The following is a 24,281-nucleotide window of genomic DNA, read 5'->3' on the forward strand; positions in this document are numbered from 1 at the left end:
ACTTCCTTTCTTCTATGGGTGATGACCTGCTGTCTCTCTGAGAAGGAGGCCGAAGGTCACTGAGTGTCAACATTGCCACTCCTCTCTGGCTTAAGCAGAAAGGATGGGGGGGGGGGGACAGACTGGTCACCCAAGGGTGACCTGTGTGTATGTGTGTGTGTGTGTGCAAATAGTTCTCAGATGCCACACGCATTTCTGCCTGGGGTTTCTGTGTACCAGCCTTCAAAGGATTGTCATATTTTCTCTGGAGTGTCCTTTAACATGTACCTCCGTAGGAGTTTGGGAAGAGGGCACCGAAGCTGGCCCTGGAGTCCTTGAGTAAGAAAGCATTTGGAAGTCTTGCTGGTCGGCTCACTTCTGCGTCCGGTCAAAGGGAGGCAAAAGCCTGCTGGAGTTGGGCAAGGAGCCCTGGGTCAAACTGGGCCAGCCACGGACAACAACGGTGGCCTCAGGGAGTAGTTCCACTTCTGGATCTCAGTCCACTCATCGCATGGCCTCAGGACGTCAGGGCGCTTTGGTGGACAGTGGGTAGGGACTGAGGCTTCCAAACGCCTTAAACCCCCGCCCATGCTTCTCACGGCAAAACAAAACAGGCTTGCGAGATCCTGCAGCGTCCGAAGACACCACTGCGCGGAACGTCACCCTCGCTCTGGATTTGGGGGAGAGCGCACCGGACGCAGGAGGATGGTTCGGCGTGGGCTGAGCTGGAAGGGGTTCTCTGCTCATCCGGCCGCCGCCTTCGCGTCTCTGCCTCCCGGGCTGTGCAGCATTTTGGGGGTGGCGACCGCGAGGCCGAGCAGGGGATGCGCTTACATAACCGCTCGCCGCGTCCTGCTGCCTCGCGCTCTCGGGAGCCGCGGGCGGGGCGCGCCGCCGGACCGAGATGCTGCCGGGACAAGCGCGGCGGGGCCCGGACCGGCCCCGCAGGCGGAGGAGCGAGAGCATCGGCGGGAGGAGGGCGCCGGCGGCGGGGGAGGTGAAGGTCAGTGGGTGTGAAGCGCGCGATCCACACCCCCTCCTCCCCGTCCCCTCCTTCTCTTCCTCTCCGTCCCCCTCTGACGTGTGGAGCTGGCAGCTCGGCCGGTTCCGCATTCCCGACCCCTCCCCGCCACTCTGGGCCCGCTATATAGCCGGGGCTGATGCAACCCGTCCCGCCGCCCGCCACAGCCTGCGGGAGGGACGCTCGGCGGCCGCGACGGGGGGCGCTGGCGGCAGCGGACGCTGCAGCGGCGGCGGCGGGGCTGGCGCCGCGGCGGCTCCCGGGCCGGGACGGGCCTGGGCAGCGGGCGGCAGCAGCGCGGAGCGGGCACGGCGCCTGCAGCAGGGTTCTGGGCCCGGAGCCGCCGCCTCCGCCAGTGGCTACTGCACGGTGGGTGCACGGAGGGAAGAGGCGGGGCTGCGGGCACCTGGGGCGGCCAACCCCCCGTAACTACCCCTGGGGCTCCCGCCACCCCAGGGCCGGAGCACTCTATCGGAGCGCTGGAGCCGCTGCCAACCCGTGGTTCCCCAGCTGGGCCGGACAGCCCTGTCTGTGGCTGGGACAGCGGGGCGCTCCCTCCTTGCTTTTCTTCCCCCCAGTGCGCGTGCTGGGAGGTGCTGTGCACAGACGACAGGGAGGGCGGGGTGAGCGGGAGAAAACTGTGTCTGGGACTGCGGGGGGTGGGGGGTAACGGAGACTCGAGGCGGCATGCACACCCCAGACCTGCTGACAGGTCGCGCCCCAGCCTCTTCCGCAGCTCCGCAAGACCTGGAGGAGGGTATTGGGAAAGGCATCTAACCAACAGGGCTTCCTTCTCTTAAGAGCATTGCTGCGGGCTCTGGCTGGGTTAGGAGGGAACCACAGGGTAGTCCCGAGTCCTCTTGGGATCCCATCTGGCACATCAGGTTATATAAGAAGGTAAGCAGGCTTCTTTAGGTACCTGCCCAGTTTCGAAAGCATTCTTCTGTCCTTCTATTCCAAGGCTAGGTCTTCTATCTGGACTCCTGGACCCTGGAGCGACAGAGAAGGGCTTTGCCTTGGTATCTGGGGGAGCTGGCAAGCCTGAGAAGCCTTGGCTCATTTGCAGAAATGGATGGGCCATTTGGGGATAGAGGTGGAGAGGCGGGTGCAAGGAGGGAATCAGTCAACCGAGTCAGCTCCAGGTTGTCCAGCCCTTGTGTGTTGGAGTGGCACCTTCCAGGGGACTGTGGCACAGGTCTGTGTATGATTAAATCTTGGTCCACTCCACCCAAGATCTTTATTCAGGCAGCATTAGAAACATGGTCTACGCCGCAGCTGGGTACCTGCTTGTCCCAAAGGCTGTTAGCAACAGTCTTCCTCATCCCTCCCCGTTACCCCCAAGTCTCTCTTCCCTCTGGGTTTAAAAAGCACCCCCTCTTGCTTTCACAGCTTTTCAGCAAATCTGGCTTCAGCTTGGATGGCAGGCTTATCTTCCTGTGCAGGTTTCTAGGGGAGAGTTTAACCAGGGATCAGGTGTGAGCCAGGCAGGCTCTTGATTTTGCAGAAACCTGAGGTCCCGGGGATAGAAACAACTATTCTTGTGCCCCTGGGTGCTAGAGGTTTCGTTTTGCTTAAAGTAGTAGGGAGGGTGGGTTTTTCAAAGACTCTGCTGTTTCCCTTCCACGTTGGCTTCAGTTCAGAGGAGCTCTAGAATCTTCCCGAAGAGCTGGGTGCTGTGTGGTTTAAAAGGTTGCAGGAAGGACTCAGGGAGAATCTTTTGTCAATAAATTGGTTACAGTCATCTCCAAGGAGATAGGTCTGTCATGGTGACCATGTCACCTAGGAAAAGCTTCAGTACTGTCTCCCTTACTCATCCACCAACAACATTTGCAGCTACCAGGGAACTGCCTGTCTCCCTGGTCTCTTTATCTCTCCCACCTGTTGGCAGCATGTCTCCTCTCCCACCTTTTCAACCTGGAGAACTAAGGCCTACTGGGCCCTAGTTTGTTATGGGGTTACAACTGGTATTGCAAATTCATGGCCCCACTCCCTCCCCATTTCCCTCCCCATCTCCCTAACTTCCTTTCTCTCTATCCACTCAGGAAAGGAAGAAGCCAGCACAGACACTAGGCTGGCCCACCTGGTATTCATTCAGCTCTAATTCTCCCTGACCTTCTAACCCTCCAGGGCTGGAGACAGCTCTTGCTCTTCTCTTCAGCAGAATTCGGACTTTTCATGGCAATGAATTGTGTTTAAGACCCAAAATGTGAGGAAGAGAAAAGGAATAGCCGCGCAGGGGGTTTGTGTGGGAGTACCCCCACAGGCAGGGGGAGAGCAACAGGCATGCTATTTTTCCATTTTCCTTTAATTAAGGCTCTGTGGAGGTGTGTTTGAAAACAGAGGGTCTCCTATGCCTTTGAGGAGGGTGAGAACACACTCTTTTGGCTGCGTCCCGGGCCATATGCAATGTATGGTGGCCAATGAAACTGGGCCTGGCTCACTCTGTTGCTTGTCTTGGCAGTCAGCTCCATGGCTTGTGTTACCAGCTCTCTGAGCTCAGGGGCTGCCAAGCTCAGTATGCCTGTGTGTTCGTGTGTGTGTGTGTGTGTGTGTGTGTGGTTTATTGAGACTCAGCAGAGACAAATACCTAGGTGATCTAGGCTTGGAATTTCTAGTCTTTCTTTGCATTCACTGGTGGTGAGATGCCTGACCAGAGTCCACCATTAAATCTGATTGCTGCATACGGCCCATGGGGTTTGGTGGTAGGGCTTTATTTGCAAAACTTAGCTGGACAGTGCCTCTTTTCTCACGGGCCATCATACACCATGGTGTCTAGACCCCGAATTGTCTCCCTGAGGGACAGAGCTGAAGAGAGGCAGGAGAGGAGAGAGATAGCAGTAGGTCCTTCTTGGTTCCCAATAGAACTCCTGGGTTCTGGCAGAAATGACTTGGAGTCATTTATTAAGTCTCTATGGGCAGAGGATAGAGCTGTATTTTCAAGCAAAGCTCTGTGGAAGACATCTTTCTGGTCTCCAGAGAAAAGCAGGCATCTATTGGGGAATAATTCCAGCTTCTTCCATGACTGGGACAGCTCCGCAGAGCCCATTCCTGCCAGCATACTGTGGTTTCTTCTGACCCCAGCTGCCTCTCTCCATCTTCTCATGACTACCCAGAGAGTAATCCCTAATGACCAGCCAAAGAGGTAAAAGATACTGGCACTGTGGTTTAGGATCAGGGCCAGTGCCCTAGTCAGTCGTCAGTGGATCCCGTGGCCAGTAGTGTGCACTGCTGAACTCTGGCCTGCAATGTTCGGGACACTTCAGGAGAAACTAAGGAAGCTGCAGGTGCCAGGCTTCCTTTCTGTCCTGTCTTAGCTGTGACTCAGCACCTTTCCTTTCTATCCTGTAGTTTACTGTCAGCATTTGCTATGGATCTGCCCCCTTGGGACTTAGCATTGGGAAGAGGGAAAGTAGGGAGTCCTAAGAGGAGACTGTGACTCTGGAAAGAGAGAGCATTGTTAGATAGGAACAATCTAGAGGTTGTCTTGAGTGGGTCATCTAGGACTGGCACCTCCTCGGGAAGGAAGACTGCTACCCTGACTTCCTCATCAAGTGAAAGGTTTTGCTACATGCTTTGAGAACTAAGTACTTTAATCTTCTCTACTGCCTTACAAGGCGGATGATGTCATTGCACTTTATAGTGTTGAAAGTGATACATAGAAAGGTCAGAGAACTGTCCTGGGTCACAGAGAGAGCAAAGTTTCACACTCAGCTATCCGGCTCCATTGATTCTCTCTCTCCCGCCTGTAGAGTTCAGCGCAGCCTTTGCAAGGGCAGCATTTGTGGTTTGGGCGCCTGTCATCCAGGCGCCTTCTCTGCCCTTTGCTCCTTGCCCTCTGGGTCTCTTTGGTTTCAGAGGCTGTTTGGCAGTGCCATTCAGATCTCAGGAAATAAATCACCGCCTGATTTTGTAGCTCCAAGGAGCAGCTTGGCATCACTTGCTAGCTGTGTGACTTTAACCAAATTCCCTAACCCCACCACGTCTCACTTTCGCTGAGATCCCTAACTTTTGATCCTTTGCTCCGTGGCCACTGGCCTTGCCACCTCTCTGTCCCCCTTCCATGGGGTCCTGCTCTACATCTTCTCCCTCCTGGGAATCTTCCAGAATCCAACTCCCAAGTCTTCCTGACTCTGCACCATTGCTCCCTGCCAGTGACTTGGGGATTACAGGCACCCCGCTCATTTCCTGCTCTGTTCTCTTTTCTCAGCTGGGAGTCTCAGACCCGAGGTCATCTTGCACACTATCTGCACACCATTCTCTACGCAGACCCAGACTATCTGCTTATCTGGAGGTCCTCTGCTCCGCTCCTCTAGTCTTTTTAATCATTTTTGTTATTCTGGATGAAGAGAGACCTTTCCGAAAGTAGCTCGCCAAAGTAAGACTTACAGGCATAGGGAAAGACGTGGGATATTGTATTGCTTTCCATATGATAAATGAGAACGGGGTGGAGGAGCTGAGTAAATCACTACCACCTTTATTCTCTCGAGTGGAAGAACTCTTTGTGTTAGTATCTGCCACTGGGTATTTTTGGCCTGGAAAAGCTTTGTGGCTTTTTATTCTGCACATCCAACGCAGCACCCAACTGTGTTCTTCCAAGTCCCCAAGGAAGTCAGCACAGACATATAAATACTAGACACTTCCTCCACTTTTTTCCCCCTTGAGGCCATCTGGCCCATTTTCTTCAAGCTGATTTTCAGGGGGCTGTGTCAGCTCTCCTGGTAACTTAGCTCTACAACAACCGAGGAAGGTCCCTGTGACTCTCTGAGCTTCTTCTAAAAGTCTTTTTTATACTGGGCTTTGGGTGTCTCCCAGGTCTTCTTTTTGCCTTTTTCCGTTCTTTTTAAAATTATTTTTGTTTTGCATACAGAGTAAGCGGGTGGTGCCTTGATACATATGCACCTGCCTTGGGTTCTTTCCTTGGCTTACTTCCAATTTATCCTAGGACAGTGTCCCAAATCACCAAAGTCACTTTGGGTTCTATCCTCTATTTGGAGGCAAAGCACACAAATGGGACATTTTGCCAGTATTGTACGCTTGGCTTATACTCACGATCCTAATTGCTCATGGAGACATGGAGGGTGTGTGTCTGCACTGCTGAGCGCCTAGGCCCTGGAGGGGAGGAAAGCGCCGGTCTTTCTTCTTCAGCATCCTGGCTTCACCTCTTTCCCTCTAAACTGCTTCCGTCTGGACCAAGCACTGTGGAGGATGACTTGGCCTCATGTCACCTTTCCTGTGTCTTCTCTGGAATGGGAACTTCCTCCTCTCTGTAAAGAGTTCCTTACATGTCCAACCCCTTCCGCTCTTACAGATTTCCTAAATCTGTATTGTCTTGTATTCCAAAACACCGAAGCTGCCTTTTGGCTTCAGATGGCCAACTGGTGGCTTTGCAGTTAATGGGTTCCCATTTTGCTGCAGCGTCCCGGCCCTCCTCCCACCCCCTTGCATCCCCAGACAGCTGGAATGACTTCTCCCTGGTGAATGTCAGTGCTGTGGCTGTCTCCCAGGAATGGCATGTATTAAGGACTTTGTGGTTTGCCTCTGAGCAGTTAGGGGCTTCCAAGCAGGGGGAGGAGAGATTGAGTTTTGCTTCTTCAAAGAAAGCCTGGTGCCTGGGTCCCCTGGCCAAAATTTGTCTTTGGGATGAATCCATAGGGGAATGTAAAGAATTTGGGGGGCAGCTCTTCAGGAGGGGGGCTCTTCGGTAGCAGAGAGTCATGTGTTGTGAGTGTTAGTGTCTCATGTATATCATCTGGAGGAACATAAACAGAAGCTGCAAACAGAGCCTGCTGTTCCGGGAACAGAATGAGCTCTGGCTTCCATCTCGAAGGGATGGCTGAGGCAAGAAAGTGTCAGAGTCCTTGGGGCTTCTCTCCTCTTAGGCTCTTCTATGAAAATGAGTGGCCTGGAGGGGAAACTATGGCTTGATAGAGAACCCGGAAGATTCCATCCCCTACGTACCAAAGTCCGCTGCCGTGAATTTGCTGTTGTTCATCTATTAACACATTCACTCATTCAACAAGGCTTTCTTCATTGCTCCTTGGGGTTGCCTGTAACAACCATCCATGACCTGTTTCCAGGTGTAGAATTGCTGGGCACTGGTCTAGCTTTGCCACAAAGGAGGAAGACTTGGTACCTGCCCCTTTCCTGTTCTTTTAGGAGATGGCAGCTTGCCTAAGGGTGCCCTGGATATCTCTTCCAACTTTACCTTCTGAGCCTTTACAGCACAGACCCTACTCTGTCACTGGATACCATCTTGGGGCTAAGGTGTCTCATGTGGGAGAGGCCTCAGGACTGTTTTTAAAGATCTATTTATTTATTATATATCAGTACACTGTAGCTGTCTTCAGACACACCAGAAGAGGGCATTAGATCTCATTACAGATGGTTGTGAGCCACCATGTGATTGCTGGGACTGGAACTCAGGACCTCTGGAAGAGCAGTCAGTGCTCTTAACCACTGAACCATCTCTCTAGTCCCCGCCTCGGGACTGTTTTACATAGGCTTCTCCTACTCAAGCTGCTTTGGTGCTATTAGGGGAAACTTCTTAGAATTGGGTCTCCATAGGAAACAGAGCATCCTATTCTATGGTTCCTACATGAACATTTGTCACTGGGAGACACTGCCTTCTACTGAAGACATGAACACCTTCTGAACCTCCGAAGGAGAAATGAGAAAGGCAGAGTCCTAAAACTAGGGACCAGAGTCTGGTCTGCCCTCATCTGGCTGTGTGACCTTGGGCGAATCATTTAGCGTCTCCGAGCTTAAGTCTCATTGTGCAAAATGAGGATGTAGGTTTGGACCAGTTCAGGGCCTTTTCTTTATCTCTGAGACGTATCCTCAATGTGAGTGAGTCTCAGGTTTCTGAGGTGGTCCAGAGCACACTGGGTTCTCAGGGGGTGGGAAGAGGGTGTGTTGTACCCGGGGAGCTGAAGGGCTAGATATTAAGGGTGTATTAGGTGGAGCTCAGGTGAGAAAGAACCTGAATGCAAGGGAAGGATTCTGTGTAGATGATTTGATGGACAGAGGCCACGTGGGTACTGAGAAAATGACCAGACTGCTATCTATGTATGCCTTTATCAGTGGTTCTCAACCTGTGGGTCTCAACCCCCTTGCACAAAGGTTGTAACCAGTATTTACTACAGCAGCAAAATTCCAGCTATGAATTAGCAACAAAAATAATTTTATGGTTGGGGTCACCACAACGTGATGAACTGTGTTGAAGGGTCGCAGCACTGGGAAGGTTGAGAAGCACTGACTTAGATAAAGCAACATTCACTGGAGTCTGTAGTTTGAAGGTGCCGATCACTTGTATGTTTTTAAGAAACAAGCCCAGGGGACTTGAGAGGCTCAGCAATGAAGCACACTGGCCTCTCTTCCAGAGGACCTGGATCTGAATCCTAGCATCTCCATGGTAACTCACAACTGTCTGTAACCCCAGTCCCAAAGGATCTGACACTTTCTTCTGGCCTTCAAGGGCAACATGCCCACCATAGTGCACAGATACACATTGCAGGCAGGACACTTTTAGACATCAAGTAAAATGAAAAAGAAAAGTCAGTAGGCCCCAAACTTAGGGAAGCAGATTCAATCTGCAGAAGAGGAATGGAGAATGTGTAATGGGGAATATTCATGAATATAAGGCTTCCAGACGTACCGTCCTCTTCATTCTAGATCTGAGAAATCGTATGAGGACAGGGTGGGCTACTCTCTAGGGTAACTTACAAATAAGGACAAACATCATGGCCTTATGAATACTTGAGCCCTGACAGCAGAGAAGCCTGGCCCAGCAGATGTCCGTCTCCCTTGGACTCATCTGTGTGACCTCTACAAAAGGACAGATGGATATGGGACACATGTTCATCGACTGCCCACCCACCTTGATTTCTAAAACTGTAAAGATCGGGTTTTATGGACTTGGGCAGACTTGTGGGAAAAAGGAGAAATTACTTCCCTTACAGCACTGGAGTGTAGGAATGGTTTTGTTTTAGATTGTTCCACACAAGGACGCTTTGAGGCTGGGAACCTCTGACATCTATGTTGTAGTGCCTGCTGGATCCTGATAGCTGGCCGGTCAGTGGATGGATGGAAGGGTTATAAGAGGATGGATAGATGGGCTGGAGGACTAGATACATCTGTACTCATTGACAGACTTCTTCCTATCTGTGCCTGCAAATGACTGTCTTACCCGTGAGATTCCCCCAGTAAAGGGAAAGAAGAAATAAGAATTCCCTGGGTGTTCATCCCCATTTTATATAACCTTTCAAGTTTGCTTCTATCATTTTTGTATGGTGCTCTGAGAATAGAAAAGTCTTGAAGGAATTTTCTGCTGGTGCCTGGAGAAAGTACATGCAAATTAATTCCATCCTCTTTACCCCAGACTCTTCCTTTGGGTTTCAGACACATACACACACACACACACACACACACACACACACACACACTCACACACAGTCACCTTTAACTTTGCTTAGGTTCATCTTGTATTCATGCTGTCTTAACGAGACAGAGTAGGATGTGTGATTTGAGGGGAGGCTCCATGCCAGACCAAAAATAGCTGCCTCTTGAACAGGTGTGAAGGTGCTTCGGATTCCACGGCTATGCTCTCTCTCTCTGGAGGCTGCCACTGCTGTTTAAATCTAGCCCACTAGCTTCAACTGTGCAGCATCCTAAGGAGATCTTTCTGTCTTGCGAGAGATTCTAGCCAGGTCTGCTGAGGTGGGTGGGTGGGAAGACTACAGGCATTCTGGGGCCAAGCCAGGGCCGGACAAATGTTGCCCACAGTTGGGCTAAGGATGCCTTTAGGAAGGGCCAACTCTCCTTGACACCAGAGATGGATGGCCTTAGTGTGAGTCAATTGGCTGAGTTTCCTAGTATCACAGGGCCTTGGAGCTTACAGGTAGGAAGAGCAGGAGGAGAAAGGATTCGGGGAAACCCTGGTGAGAGAAAGGATGGGCCCTGACAGCTCACAGAACCTCTTCTCCTCAAGCTAACCTTCCCATCCTGCTTTCTCCAGCCCCTCCAGGACAGCCTGCCACTCCTCCTGCTATGATGCCTGGGCAGATCCCAGACCCTTCCGTGACTGCAGGCTCTCTGCCAGGACTCGGCCCCCTCACCGGACTTCCCAGCTCTGCTCTGACCACAGAGGAGCTGAAATACGCTGACATCCGCAACATTGGCGCGATGATCGCGCCCTTGCAGTTCCTGGAGGTGAAACTGGGCAAGAGGCCCCAACCCGTGAAGAGTGAGGTGAGACCTTTGTTCTCCCGACAAAGCCTGTGTTTCCTGGTTTGGTTCTAAACACTGGACCCTTGACCTTGCTCTTCAATGTGTGGTCTGAGAAAGAGCAGGAGAGACAGAGGCTCAGGCTTCATTCAGCCCAGCCATGCTCTCTCAGAACCTGTATTTTTTACCAAGCTTTGGGGATTTCATGCATGCATTCAGGTTTGAGCTGCACAGGGCTAGGGCAGGAGGCTTACCCTGCCTGGGGGTCTAGGAGGTGAGCGGAGAGTGATAATTCTGAGCATGAATACTATCTGAGAAGTCTCTCTAGGGTGCTGGGAGGACCAACAGAGGTCCTGGAGATGTATGCGTGTTTTGAAAAGCATGGTGGGGGGGTTGCGTTCTTATAAAAGTCAGTGTCAATGGTCACATCATGTCTTCTGCCCTTCTTGGCCCCCATCTGGAGCTGCACAAGAGAACTTAGGAAAAGGATGGCATGGCCTTCCTCTTTACCATGCAAAGATGGGCGTGGTTTCAGTGCCCAGCACCATCTGCATGAGATGAGGATTGCAAGGGACTCATGCACCCCATGAGAAGGTCTCCTGCACCTGCTGCTTGCAGGACTGCCCTGTGTCAGGGCAGCTGTTACCCAGTGATTAGAGAGAGGCAGCAGTCCCTAGCATGGGTACCAGTTCACCAGTGTAATGCATGCCTCTGGCATTTACCCAGAGGCCTATCCTGTTTAGGGCTCCTATAGAGCTATTTCTTCCAAAAGCTACCACCTGGAAGGAGCCAGGGGTAGGAGGTAGAGGAAACTGGAGTGGGCTGGGAGTAGGCAGTGGCCCTGAGTGTGTATGTGTGTGTTTCTGCCTGGATAAAGTATTCACGTGCAAAGGTGAGCTTCAGTGGGGTCTCAGAGTTTGGAGGGCTGGAAGCTATGGAGGTGGGGGCTTCTGGATGGAGAAGGTGTCAGGCTACACACTGTGCATTTACTGATCCTTGTTCTCCCTGTTCGCTTTCTCGGTATGAGCACCATTCAAACTGCCAAGAAAGGCTTCTAGGGACTTGCCTTGTTAGCAAGCTCTCTCTTTGCACACTGAATTCTTGGCTTTCAGACGTGTTTGGTTTGGCCTGCTTGGTGTTTTAAATGCAACCCAAACTGACATTTCACTTACATTTTTCAACAACAACAACAACAACAACAACAACAACAAATTGGAAAATCTGGTCACACACTGCCAGGCATCGCAAAGGACAAACGAATAGAGAGAGTCATCTTACTCTTTCGGTTTGTTCGGGAGACAGTTTCTTTGTATAGACCTGGCTGTCTTGGAACACTCCATAGACCAGGCCGGCCTTGAACTCACAAAGATCCTCCTGCCTCTGCCTACCCTCAACCTCCTACCCCGAGTGCAGAATTAAAGCTTGAGCCACCAGCATGTTATTTGTATCTATTGTAGACACCGAGGGCTCCCTAGAACGCTGACTCTGCTTTTCCTGTTGGGGTCACCTTTCCTTCCACTTGCTGTCTTTATTCCCTTCTACTGCGTGGTCCCTGCTGGAGCCTGAGACATGTGGATTAAAGACATTCGAGGTGTCTACTGAAAACTTCAGATTCTAACGTGGGAACTGACTGACTATTCCCTGAGTTCGCTGTCAGTGAATGTTGTGCTATTAATCGCACCTCTGCAAATGGAAGACCCTGTCTTTTGGCCCTGTGCTCCTTACCTTCCCCAGCCCAGTGCCTGAAAGTGGTGCCTTCTGGATGGTTCTGTTATGAGAACCGCTAACTGAACTTTGAGGTCATGATGAAACCAGAAGCCTCTGGTGAGCATTGACCCAGCTGTGACCTGCCTGGGGTGCAATACGTTCCCCTTGTCGTCTCCCCCAAAAACCTTGAAGGAGCTTCCTTTTTTTTTTTTTTTTGGAGGAAAAAGCCCATTTTGGAGTTGGGTATTTTTACATTTCACAGGCACCCCCAGACTGGTGGCATATGCCCTGTACCTGATAGTGACGCTCTGTCCTCACAGCCACCCACAGACATGTACCATCCAGGCCGTGAAGATGACAAGCTGTTTTTAGGGCGTATTTGCATGTCCCCTCTCTCACTGTCAGGCTGCAGCATTGTGGGGGCAGAGAGGCAGTTGGGCCTGCTGAATTGTGCCTCTGAGGGGAAGGCCAGTTGTGCCTCTAGAATGTACTTCCAGATGTCCCCTAGGTCATATAGAGGGGTTAGAAGCCCTATCTTGGAGAATCTTGCAGCTGACGAAGACCTGTCTGTGTATGGCAAACAGCCTTTGTGAATTTTTCCCTTTGGCATTTGAGGCTCATACAACCTTGTGCAGGGATGCTACAGCGCCAGCTCACATCCATGGACCGGGCCAGGCCCCATGCAGAGTTCTTACCACTCTTGATCTTTCATTCCTTAGCTAGTCATGTGACTGTGTGCTCTGCATAACGGAACAGGAATTTGAGGTCTAGGATGGAGGTAATGTGACTTAGCTCATGCTGCTGAGCAGGGCCTGACAGGTCCTGGTCCTGGTGGCTAAGCTGCGGTCATCACAACTCCATCTCCCTTGCCCTGGGTTAGGCAGCGGACATCGTCATTGTGTGAGGATCCCTGTTTGCCTCACAGGCCCCTGTCACCCCCTCGGCTCTCTGTGCACTCATGTGTGTGGATGCAGATGCTATCATCATCATGGTTTGTGTGCAGAGGTTAGAGGCATCAGACCTCCACATTCCATCTTGAGCAGGGTCTCTGCTGTTTTCCACTGTGTGTGTCAGGCTAGCTGGCTCGAAAGCTTGGGACGATTCTCCAGTCTCCACAGCGGAGCAGTAGGATGCTCAGGCTCTGTGTCCAGGTCTTACAAGAGTTGCGAGGATTCTGTCTCAGGCCCTCAGACTTGTACAAAGTGCTTTTACCCACCGAGCCCCAAAGTCACAACAATAGTTGTTACATGTGAGGTCTGCTAGGCTGAGTGACTGCCAAGGTCAACCGCTAGGAGGACAAATAAGCAATAAGACCCTGGAACCAACGGGTTTAACCTTACACAGTGTTGTTCCCTTGTTTTTTGTTTCTGCCAGGCTTCTAACTGAGCCCTCTCTTGACTTGAGGATCCCAGACACTCTAAGCTCTAAAACACGCATCCATTCAAAGAGGCCAGTTCAGTAGTGAGTGTCTCAGGGCCGCAAGGAAGCATAACCCCGAGGAAGCCCTGTGCTTGTAGCTCTTGCAGAGGTGCTCTCCTGGACCACATCCAAGCACACCCAGAATTTCAGTTAGAGAAAGCCAAAGGGATTAAGCGACGGGTTGTGAATTACGAAGCATTTTGTGCTGATGTTGTCGATATTAGCAGGTGACATGATATTATAATAGTTTGGGGCCAATTACTTATCTGCAGTCCATCCCCTAAGTATCCCCTGCATAACATTGTGTTATGCACCGGGGATGGAACTATCAGTAAAGGAGATAGACTCCTTCCTCTCTTGGAGCTCTTTATGATTGTGAGCATCACTAACAAGGAAGGCAATTAATTCATAGTAGTGGTCAGTCATCCCCATCTGGTGAAATGCTTCGTGCTTATTCTGGTGACTGGCCAGGGACTCTAGGGACATTCTGTCTTGTTGTGTGTGTGTGTGTGTGTGTGTGTGTGTGTGTGTGTGTGTTAAGAGACAATAGTTCTTTTTTGTCCACCTTCTTTTCAAGGCAGCATTGCTTTCTAGAAGACTATGATTCTTTTCTCTCCTGTTATTTTAAGTCCTATGTCCTCTGAGGGGGTATCCCTTGGCCAGCCAGCTAATCCATTCCAACCTGGAAATGTCAACCCTGCTACAGTGGGCAGCTGTGGCCTGGTGGCCTGGAGTGCATTTTTAGTTGGGAGGGAAGGAGGCAATGTACACTCAACCACACAGCAAGCATTCACTCACCCTAGTTGGACAGGCCCCTCCTGCAGGTCCCTGACTGCTCCACAGTGTCTGGAGGAAGCTTAAGGATTCAAAAGGAGATGGTCTGAGTGAGCTAGAACAGGGGCTGTAAACTCAGCCTGTAGACTGAGTCTTGTTGGTGCTGTGAACTGTCTAAACAGCCAGTGGTCTCCTCCGTCCCTTGCCTTCCCCTCTCTTCCTTCTTTATTTTGATATTTTTCCCCTAATCATCTGTATCTGTGTATGTATATATGTTTGTATGTATCTGTGTGTGTATGTATCTGTATTCATTGTGTATCTGTGTCTGTGTGTGTGTCTGTGTATGTGTCTGTATCTGTGTGTGTCAGTATCTGTGTTCTATGTGTCTGTTTGTCTGTCTGCCTCTCTCTGTGTGTGTATCTGTGTGTGCACCTATATATACATCTGTATCTGTGTGTCAGTATCTGTCATCTGTGTGTCTGTGTGCCCCCCCCCTCTGTGTGTGTGTGTGTGTGTGTGTGTGTGTGTGTAGATTTCTCTTTTAACATAGCCCTCTCTGGCCACTGCGGGCCGACACCCTTCTACGCACAGGCATTTCCCATGTCACCGTGCCCCACTCTGCACAGCCCTGTTTGCTGTCCAGCATGGGCCCACCTCCCACTGTGTTCTCTGCAGCAGAGTTGTGAGTGTGTGCTGAGCTCAGGTGCAGGGCTCTGACCTTACATTTTACATCTTCTGTCTGGTCCTTTAGCTCCTCACGGAGATTGTGTGTCCCGAACCTTATTGTGATGCCTGTTATTAACTGTGCCAACCCTCTCTGTGTGTGTGTCTAAGTCTTACTTTCCCTGGTTTTTCTATTTCTTTAATTTAAACGGGGGGGGGGTGGGGGGATAAAAAGTGAAAGAGAGAGAAGATGAATCAGAACATTCTCACACTTGGTGGATCATCCATATCTCCTGGGAGGCTTTTTCCAAGCTTGCTTTCCACGTCCTATCCACCCCCTGCCCCCGGAATGTACTGGGTGTAGAATTTAGGGGCACTGTATACTTAGCAGGCTCTGGGTACCCTCAGATCGTTTGGGAAGTAACTCTTGGGCATCTATATCTCCAATATCCACGTCCTTCCCAACTCAGAGCTGGCTCTACCCCTTGTTGCTTTCAGAGCAAGAGAGGAAATCTGCTGTTGGCAGATCTCACTTAGTGACGTCCCACCATCTCCAGGACTCCAAAGGACATTTCAGAGCTTTCCCCCATTAGATGGAGGTGAACTGGAGTCTGTGGGCCCAGGATGACCAGTTCACAATCCAGTGCAAGTGGTCCTCCGGGGAGTATTCACAAAGGGAACCAAGACATAATCCTTGTTCTGGCCTGAGAATATGAAGTTTCATTAAGCCAGTGCCGGGCTAGGTAAACATTGGCCCAAGCTTGCTAGTGTTTTCAGAAACTTGAAACACAAAGGCAGTCCACTGACATTTTTAGCAATCCTTGCACAATTGGTTTTTAATTTGTGGCTCTTTGGAATAGGCTTGGCCTTCTTCCCCTGGCTCAGGTTGATTTTTTTTTTTTTTTTTTTTTTTTTTTGTCTCATACTTGACTGGCAGAGAAAAGCCAGTCTGACCTTTCTGGGAACAGACACACAGACACTCCCTGTTCATCTTTAAAATCTAGTTTCCACTTTGGCCCCATTGGTTTGCAAGCATGTTTACAAAAGTAGTTGACTGTTTAGAATGTGAGTATGAACGTGTATGCTCCTGTGTATGCAGGTACACGTGCGCAGAGGTGTGTGAGCGCATAGGGCAGAGGGTACCCTCGGATGTCATATTTCCTTAGTCATGGTCCACCTTGATTTTTGAAACCAAGTCTCTTTTTGAACTGTCACTCCTCAGCTGCAGCTAGATTGCCTCGCCAGTGACCGCATGGGTCTTTCTCACCTCCTGACAATAAAATTGCAAGCATGTGCCCAAGTGCCCAACGTTTTAGGTTTGCTCTGGGGTCAGAATCAGCTCCCTGTGCTTGCTTGACAAGCACTTTGCTGACAGAGCTGTATCCCCACAGCCCCAGATTTTGTGTTTTTAAGCAATTAAATTGAAGGCCTAAGTGATACTGGCTCTCAATGATGGATATGTCAGATGTTGGCTTCTGTGGTCCTGAGTCTAAGCTGATACCAAATCCTGAGCATGTACAAGGCTCATGGAGTTTTGTTTGCTTTTTTTGGGGGGAGGGGGGATCGAGAGTACCTCAGTGGTAGAGTGCTCAGGGTCCTGGGTTCGACCCTTAGCACAAACACATGGGTCATGGCTATTGTCCTGACACAAGGTCCTTTGGAGAGGTGATGGAAGATATGGACGAATCTGTATTTTTTGGGGGGAAAAAAATCAGATGCCTTTGAAAAGCTTGTGGGGGATGGTTCTTGTGTCTTTATGCTCCCACCTTCTGAGGGGCATGGTTACGTCATCCTCTTAGGGTTGATGTAATCCAGTGAATTAATGTAAGTTACGATTTTCCAGAATGCCTGGCATGAGATAGAAGACACGCAGCCGAAGTGTTGATTGTGCAAGTTCATTTATTGATTAAGTCCATTCCATGGACTCTCATTTCCTAGACAGCCCTTTGTCCCTGGAAGTCCTGGACAGCCTGACTGTTTGGAGGTGTCCAGGAGTCAAGGGAGTGAACACTGTCCTGGCTTCCTAACCACCGGGGCCACTCCTGGGATCTGGGAAGAGCACTTGGCTTGAGTTTATGCTCCTGAGTTTAAAACAGAATGCACTCATTCCCAGTGTGACTTTGGGCAAGTCGCTGGCTGCGCTGAGTGGTAGGTAGATGGAGAAAACTCAGACTCAGAACTGTTGAGTGAGGCACTGGACAAAGATGTCCTTGACCACAGAGTGACCTCCCCTGGGAACGGATGCATTTGCTCTGACTCAACTGTCCTGGAGGTGCTGGTCTCATGATGTGTGGCACTTGTGACCTGGGCTGCATGGAAGCAGCAGACATTCCTGTTTCTGGTTGTTCCTGCCCCAGAGATGCAGCTGGAGCCTGTCATCTTCAGACTCTGGGTGGGGAGGTGCTCTAGCCCTTTGCCACCTGTGGTGTTAAGGTCACTGATGGATGCCTCTTGGCCACTGTGTTTTGTTTTGTTTTAAAGCAGCCTTGTAAAGTAGCCTCGGTCTCTTTTGCTGTCTCCAGACCCATAGCAATATGGATGCTAGGTTGGGAAACTAACTTATTGAATTCATCTGGCTGAACAATATGGAGCCAGTCAAGGCTCTCTCCCCTCTACTACCCACAAAGGCACCGAGCAGCTTGGCTTCAGGTTGGAGCAGAAATCCCTAGAGAGCTGTGTGGATGGACTGAGATCGGTTCTGTGGGCACCCTGAGTGGGTTTAGCTGCCCTGGATGGTTGCTGTTCTCTGCAGTGCCAGCCAGCGCCCCACTTTATTGAGCCCAGGGTGTGGGCTTGCTGTGGGTGGCAGGACCTCCCCTGCCTGCCACCCAATCTCAGTGAAGATTCTAGTAATGTGGTGATGGTGCAGCGAAGCGCACACTTCTGCTCTGGGGCTGGGCTCTAGCGAGGTCATGAGACACCCTTGGAGGTGAAAATGAAGAATGCGGTGAGAAGCAAATAGTTAGCAAGAGCTGGAAAAGAAACCCAGTCTGGTTGGTACTGCTGGGACTAGGCAGGAGATGAAAACCCAAGTGCATTTGTCACGGTGACTGGGGTCTCTGGTTATAAGTTTAACGTCTTATTCACCAACCTGGGCTCATTTTACACTGAAGTACCAGTGAGGTTTTTTTTTTTTTTTTTCTTTCTAAAAGAAAAAGATAATTATTAGAAGAAGCAAGATACATATTTTTATGTCCTTGGACTAGGTAGTGGTTGCTTAGATACACACACACACACACACACACACACACACACACACACACACACTGCTAGCAGTGAAATAAGAGGAAAATTAGACAACTCATCGGCAGATGAGAGCTGTCCAATGTATAAAGAGTGGTCATGGAGCAGGAGAAATGGCTCAGTGGTTAAGGGCACTGGCTGTTCATTCAGAGGATCTGGGTTCAATTCCATCTGAGCTCACAACCATCTGTAACTCCAGTTCAGGGTTCTGACATGCTCAGACAGACAGACAAACAGACAGACACACACTTTTTTTTAAAGAATGGTCAGGGGCTTGGGGAGATGGCTCAGTTAGTAAAGAGCTGAGCCTGGGGACCTGAGTTGGGTCCTAAAGCCCAGGCACCATGACGTGCATCTGTAGCCCCAACACTGGAAGTGGAAAATGACTGAGGAACACACCTGTTGTCAGCCTCTGGCCTCTATGTACACACACACACACACACACACACACATGTGCATCCCTACACGCAGGTACATGCACACATGAGCATGCAGGCCCACACACAGAAGAATGATTTCAACTCAATATTGAAAAGAAATAACCCAGTTTGAACAAACGAACAGGGATCTCAGTGTACGTTTCTTCCAAGGAAATTTTTATTCTTGATTTTTAAAATAGTTTTCATTGGAATACAGGAATCATCAGTTTCATTATGATAGTGTCCCACAGTTGTGTCATTTTCTTTGCTCACAGTCACCACTACTGTCACCTTGTGCTGTTCCCTTCAGGTGGCTCTGTCGCTTCCCCTCTGTCTAGACCCCTTTACAGTTATTTTTGTTTAAATTGCGAATTTTTTGCATGTGACAGAAAACGTGTGATATTAGCCAAAGAAAAGAATTAAATGGCTAATAAATACATGAAGAAGCTCAACAACCAAACCTACAGCGACCTGTCACATGACACCCACTCATGGGATGGCTGTGACTAAAAGGGGATACAAGGATGCAGAGCAGTGGTGGTTGGAAGCTTCTACTGGGAGTAGAAATGGTACAGCCTCTTTGGAGAACAGTCTGGAACTTTCTAACAGACTTATATATAAACAGTTACCAGAAGACCAGAGGTCCCACTCCTACACTCATTAGAAGAAAAAAAAAAAAAAACACGTGGGGCTGGGGACCACTAGGTAGGTAAAGTGGAATTTCCAGGCAGGGGGGAGGCTGCTTGTAATCCTGGGGAGACCGACCTGAGATCGCCAGAGCCAAAGGGCTAGCTAGACTAGCCAGAGTTGGTGAGCTGTGTTCAGTGGGGGACTCTGCGTCAGTGAAAGAAGTGGAGAGCAATCCAGAAGACATCTGATGTCCACTTTGTGCTTCCTTGAATACACATGCACACCCTTGAGCAAACCATGGTGCAACCACGCAGCAGAATGCTGTTTGATCATAAAAAGGCTGAGGGGCTGGAAATAAGGGTACTGAGGAGAAGCAGCCCGTCACACAGGATCAGATGTTCATGACGTGTGGGGTGCTCAGAATAGGGAAATCGACCTAGAACTCTTCTCCTGGTTGCCTTAGAGAGACAGGAGTGTGGCAGGGCTGGGGATTAGGGATGTCATAGGGAGGGAGTGTAAAATGGTTTAAAGTTGGCTATGGTTATGCAAGTTATGTATGGTTATACAACTCAGTATACTAAGAGCTACTGAGTACATGGTTTGGTGAGTTGGTTCTGTATGTGAATTTTACCTCAATAATACAAATTGGAAAGCAGTGTCCGTCTCACAGGATTCCGGGGAGGTGTAATATGACAATTCTCCCAGCATGCAACTGTCTTCTGGAATTCACATCTATGGCTGTTAAATACTCCTCTGGGGCTGGGGAGAGCTGAGTGGTTATGAGTACTTGTTTTGCAGAAAGCCCAGGATCGATTCCCAGAATGCACATGGTGGCTCACAGCCATTTGTAGTCCTAGTTCCAGGGGCTCCAACAGGCACACACATGGTGCATGCAGGCAAAACACCCGTACACATAACATAAATAATAAATAAATACAAAAGAAAGAAAGATAATCAAATAAACCCTCCTCTGGCACTAACAGCAGCCAAAAAAAAAAAAAAAAAAAAAAAGCCCAGAGCTTATGAAGGTCATAGTTTCTTCTTCCTTTCTGTTGCTAATGGCCATCTGGGAGCAGGCAGCATGGTCAGGATTTTGTGCAGAATTCCAGGAAGTAGGGTATACTGGGGTGACCTCTAACTCTGGCTACATACCTGAATCCGCAGTTAGGATTCTTTCAGTCTTCGTGGGACTGGCAGGTGCCCCTAACTGGTGTTCATTGGTTGAAACCCTCAGCATGGTAGAAAGCCACCGGGGCTCTGTGTGTAGGGCCGGAGGCTTCCTGAATATTGTCCTTGATGGTCAGCTACTTTTGAAGATGTCAACATTCATCTGCTCCAACCTCCATGTGAGTAGCTGGAGGACCATCCGCTGTCAGGAAATGGAGACTCAAAAACAAACAAACAAAAAAACAAACAAACAAACAAACAAAAAAAAAAACCCACCAAAAAATCAAGCCACAAACCAGGGCCTTATAACTTTATCCTCCTTAAAAGAAAGCTGTCTTTTGCTATCAGATCTCTATAAAGATCTCATGCCCAGAAGTTAGCTAATCTAAGGTTTTCTGGTGCCAGGGTGATCTATTCAGAATAAGTGCCTTCCTGATACTTTTCTTTAATGGATGAGTACCCAGAGAGGCAGGCAAGGCATCTTTTTTTTTTTTTTTTTTTTTAATTTGTCTACTCATCTGCTTAGCTCCCCAGCTTCTAGCTGACTGATCTGCTGTTGTAAGTAAATTTGGAGCCCAAGGCTTTCCGAACACTACCACTGCCTCGGCTAAATCTGAGTTTGAAGCTCTACATCAGTCAAAGCATACCCGGTCATTTCCATTGATTAACTACAAGTATTGATACAGTTAGGGGGCTCTTGAATGAAATTCTGCCATTTTCTAGAGTTAGCTTTTGGGGTATCAAATGGACAAAAGGCTTTTGCTGCTAAAACTGGCGTGGAATCCATTGACTGGTACTGATGCTCTTCACTGTGGGGTCCACAGGCCAGTGAGCCTGCAGCCAGGAGTATGCTAGAGTGCCGTATTCCAAGCTGACTTTGCGAAGGGTGGGGTTCAGTACTCCTTCGGGCAGTAAGCCACCAGAATTTGGATGCTGTTAGGTGAATTTGTCTTCCAGCCCTGCTTGGCAAGATCCTATCTGAGAAATGACTGACAAGAATCTAAAACCACATATTTTTTTTCTTTCAATTTACTTCCAGCTTCTTGCAAGGATCTGCCTGCCCTTGGGCACTTATTAAAGCATGTGGACCCTGGCTCTGTCCAACCAGAGGTTGGTCTGACTCAGCAGTTCCAAACCACTTATTTTCATGTCCTAAGATCTCTGGCCTGACATCAGCAGTGTCCACGCCCTGAGGACTTTACCCAATTCATTAAGCTGGCTCCTCTTGTTATTACAGGAGGGACAATCAGATAAATCGTTCCGATGCCCAGGGAGCCTGCGTCTGCTGTGGCTGCTCATGAGACGTCTCATGAGTTCTAGGACTAGGGAGGGAGTCACTCCATCCCTCTGGCCAGGGACAGCTGTCTGCCACACTTCATCTGTGGTAGTGTGCCTAGGCCCTTCCTTGCTCATCTAAACTGTCATCTCCATGGTATAATCCTCCTCTCCTCCAGGCCAGGAATCCCTGACTGTGACCTCATTTGACCTTGTCACACGTAGGATTTTTATTAGCCAGTGTTCAGTTCCCCTCGATGGAGCGGTGGCCGCTCTGTTGAGTGATTTGCCAGTGATCTATTTCTTGTGCCTGAGAGAAATTGGCCGAGATCTGTGGTTCGGCTGTACAACCTGCATACAGATGAACCGGAAGTGCCTTGGTGGAGAATAATTAAGCTAGGGACCTTGTTTTTCACCTTCACAATGCAAGACAAATGACTTCCAAAGGCTTTAATGGGTTGGCACTTGAAAGGGCATGCTTTGGCCAACTCAGGCTTTCAGAGTCTCCCTGTTCATAAAGATTCTGTGCAGTGCCCGAGCCTCCCTCTAATTGTACAGAGTCAGTGTGCAAGATCTCATCCCTCGGTTCGTAGACCAGTGGCTTCCAGACATTTCACACCACACACTATTGTCAGAGAATCCATTTTTGTAACTGGGGAGATGGTTCAGTCAATAGCGTGCTTGCATAAGCATGGGGACCTGAATGTGATCCCCAGGAATGACATAAAAGCCAGGTGTGGTGGCACATGCCTGTAATCCCAGCTCGGAGGAAGCAGAGACTAGAAGGTTCTCAGGGGTCAGCCAGTCTAGACAAGCTTCAGGCTTTATGGGAAGCTTTGCCTACAAATAAATAGGTAGGTAGATAAAGTAAGGTAAGGAGCTATTGAGGAAGATGCTCAATCTCAACACCTCTGGCCTGCACACACACACACGCACACACACACACACACACACACACACACACACACACACACACAAAGTTTCAACTAGATTATTAACTTTTGAGAAGGAATAAAATTATCCCTTACCATTTGTTTTCTGCTTCATGCTGCCTTTGGGGGTATTGAGAATCATCTCATTTTTTGAATTGTCAACTGGGCATAAAACTAGATTGATGGGCCTAGCAGAGAGCAAGCAGACCCCACTAACCAGTAAGTGTAGACCAAGCCGGAGGCCAGAGCCAGCTCTTCTCTTGGGTGTTAGCGCTGATTCCTGTCTGTGTCAAGATGGATGGCTATTCCTGGGTCCCCTCTATTCTCATCCCTGGTAGCTCTTTCTCTAACAGTGAATGGGTGTCACCCTCCTCAGCCTGGTTTGCAGGCTTTGTTTCGAACACAATGCTGTCTTTTCTTAGCCTTGGAAACAGGCCGTTCTGCCTGCTCCCCCCACCAAAAAAATGGCCCTTTCCCGTGTGTGCTGTAAATCAGCCCACGCATAGCAGCCTTTTGTTTTACAGGTTCTCTCTTGACCCAGAGGAGATTTTTTCCCCTGTGGGTGGACAGCCACAGTCTGGGGAAGGCCAAGGACAGATACAGGCATCACTTTTTGGTGAGAGGTAGTGGGAAGACAGGTTGATTTAATGGGTGAGCCTGTGGCACTGGTCTAACAATTCATAAAGGAGTACTAGTTTCTAAAATATGGCGTTTTATACTTCTTCCTGGAAGACAGTGGTTTTCTGCCTGGCCTGCCAATGTCTCGCCTGGGACCTGGGCATGCTTGCTTCCCTCTGTGAGCATTTGGCCTCATGATGAATGGGGAATTTTAGGGTTTTGTCTATTCCAGAACCTCAGGCTGGGGTTTAGAGTCTAGCCCAGTTCCCCTCTACTGTTGTCAGCCAGCTGGTGCAGGCACCAGCTCAGCCTGGGCCCTGGGGAGTTGCGCAGGGGAGCTGGTGCCTCCATCAGTGCTCCCATAGAGCCTTCTCCAGGGTTGCCAAGGGGCCTTGAGGGAGGAAGGCCTGGTGCTTGCATTTGTCATGGTTACATCCTTGCCCGGCAGGCAGCTAAGAGCAGTAGCAAAACACTGGAGCAAGAGTCAGGGATCTTGTACTAGGTCCATAGGGCTGGTCCCCAACACTGGAAAGGGGTTTTAAAAAAAGCCCCAGGTTCTTATCTAGATTGAAGTTTAGCAATCTACTAGGCATACAAAAAGCCAACAAGACACAAGGCTTTGTCTTCATGAAACTCCCAGTGTGGTGGAGACAGAGGCTTAGAAAATAGCACTGCAGGGTGGAGGGTAAGTTCAGGGTTGAATGGCAGTGCTTGAAGAGAGAGTGTCTCAGCCTGAGGGCTCAGAGTCAAGGAGGACCTCCAGATGAAGATGATAATCCCCTGAGTATTTAAGAGATGTGAAGTGAGCTAAGAGCATAATGAGGCACAGATACAGGCCAGGAGAGCCTGAGGCAGATAGGGATGAGAGGCTTCAGGACTGAGAGGTAGGTGATGGTGGCCGCAGGTGAGGCCATGCACAGGAACCGTGTGTGATGGAGCAAGCAGCTTGATCTGTGAAGCAAGGAAAGCCACTAGCGATGTGAGGGTCAGCCTCCGGTTAGGTTTGCATCTGAAGATTCAGTGGCTGGTCTGGAGTGAAGGGAGATCAATGCAGGACCAGGGGCCCTCCTAGGAGGCCTTTGTAGTGTTGAGGGTCCAGGCGTAAGGCGGTGGAGACGTACGATGGTTTGATCCACGAGCATCTCAGGTTAGCTGTGGAAGACACTCAACACGTCTATAGATAACAGTGTCCTGTTCAACGGCGGTAGGCCA

At 49.8% G+C, this 24,281-nt stretch overlaps 1 protein-coding gene across 2 annotated transcripts in view; it reads left to right on the top strand.

The window, feature by feature from the left end:
- The first annotated feature begins 477 nt into the window (after positions 1–477).
- JDP2 (Jun dimerization protein 2) overlaps positions 478–24,281 on the top strand; it is a 41,336-nt gene continuing 17,532 nt past the window's right edge. The window contains exons 1-2 of one of the 2 annotated variants that reach the window (XM_080920234.1): positions 478–982; positions 10,014–10,246. In XM_080920234.1, coding sequence (XP_080776360.1) covers positions 568–982; positions 10,014–10,246 — 648 coding nt within the window. In that variant the 5' untranslated portion in view covers positions 478–567. Of the gene's footprint in view, positions 983–1,133; positions 1,370–10,013; positions 10,247–24,281 lie in introns of those variants that run through there. The other variant, XM_080920235.1, reaches the window with a different exon arrangement.

The sequence above is a fragment of the Micromys minutus genome (genome assembly GCF_963924665.1).
Source record: "Micromys minutus genome assembly, chromosome: 1".
Taxonomy (NCBI): domain Eukaryota; kingdom Metazoa; phylum Chordata; class Mammalia; order Rodentia; family Muridae; genus Micromys; species Micromys minutus.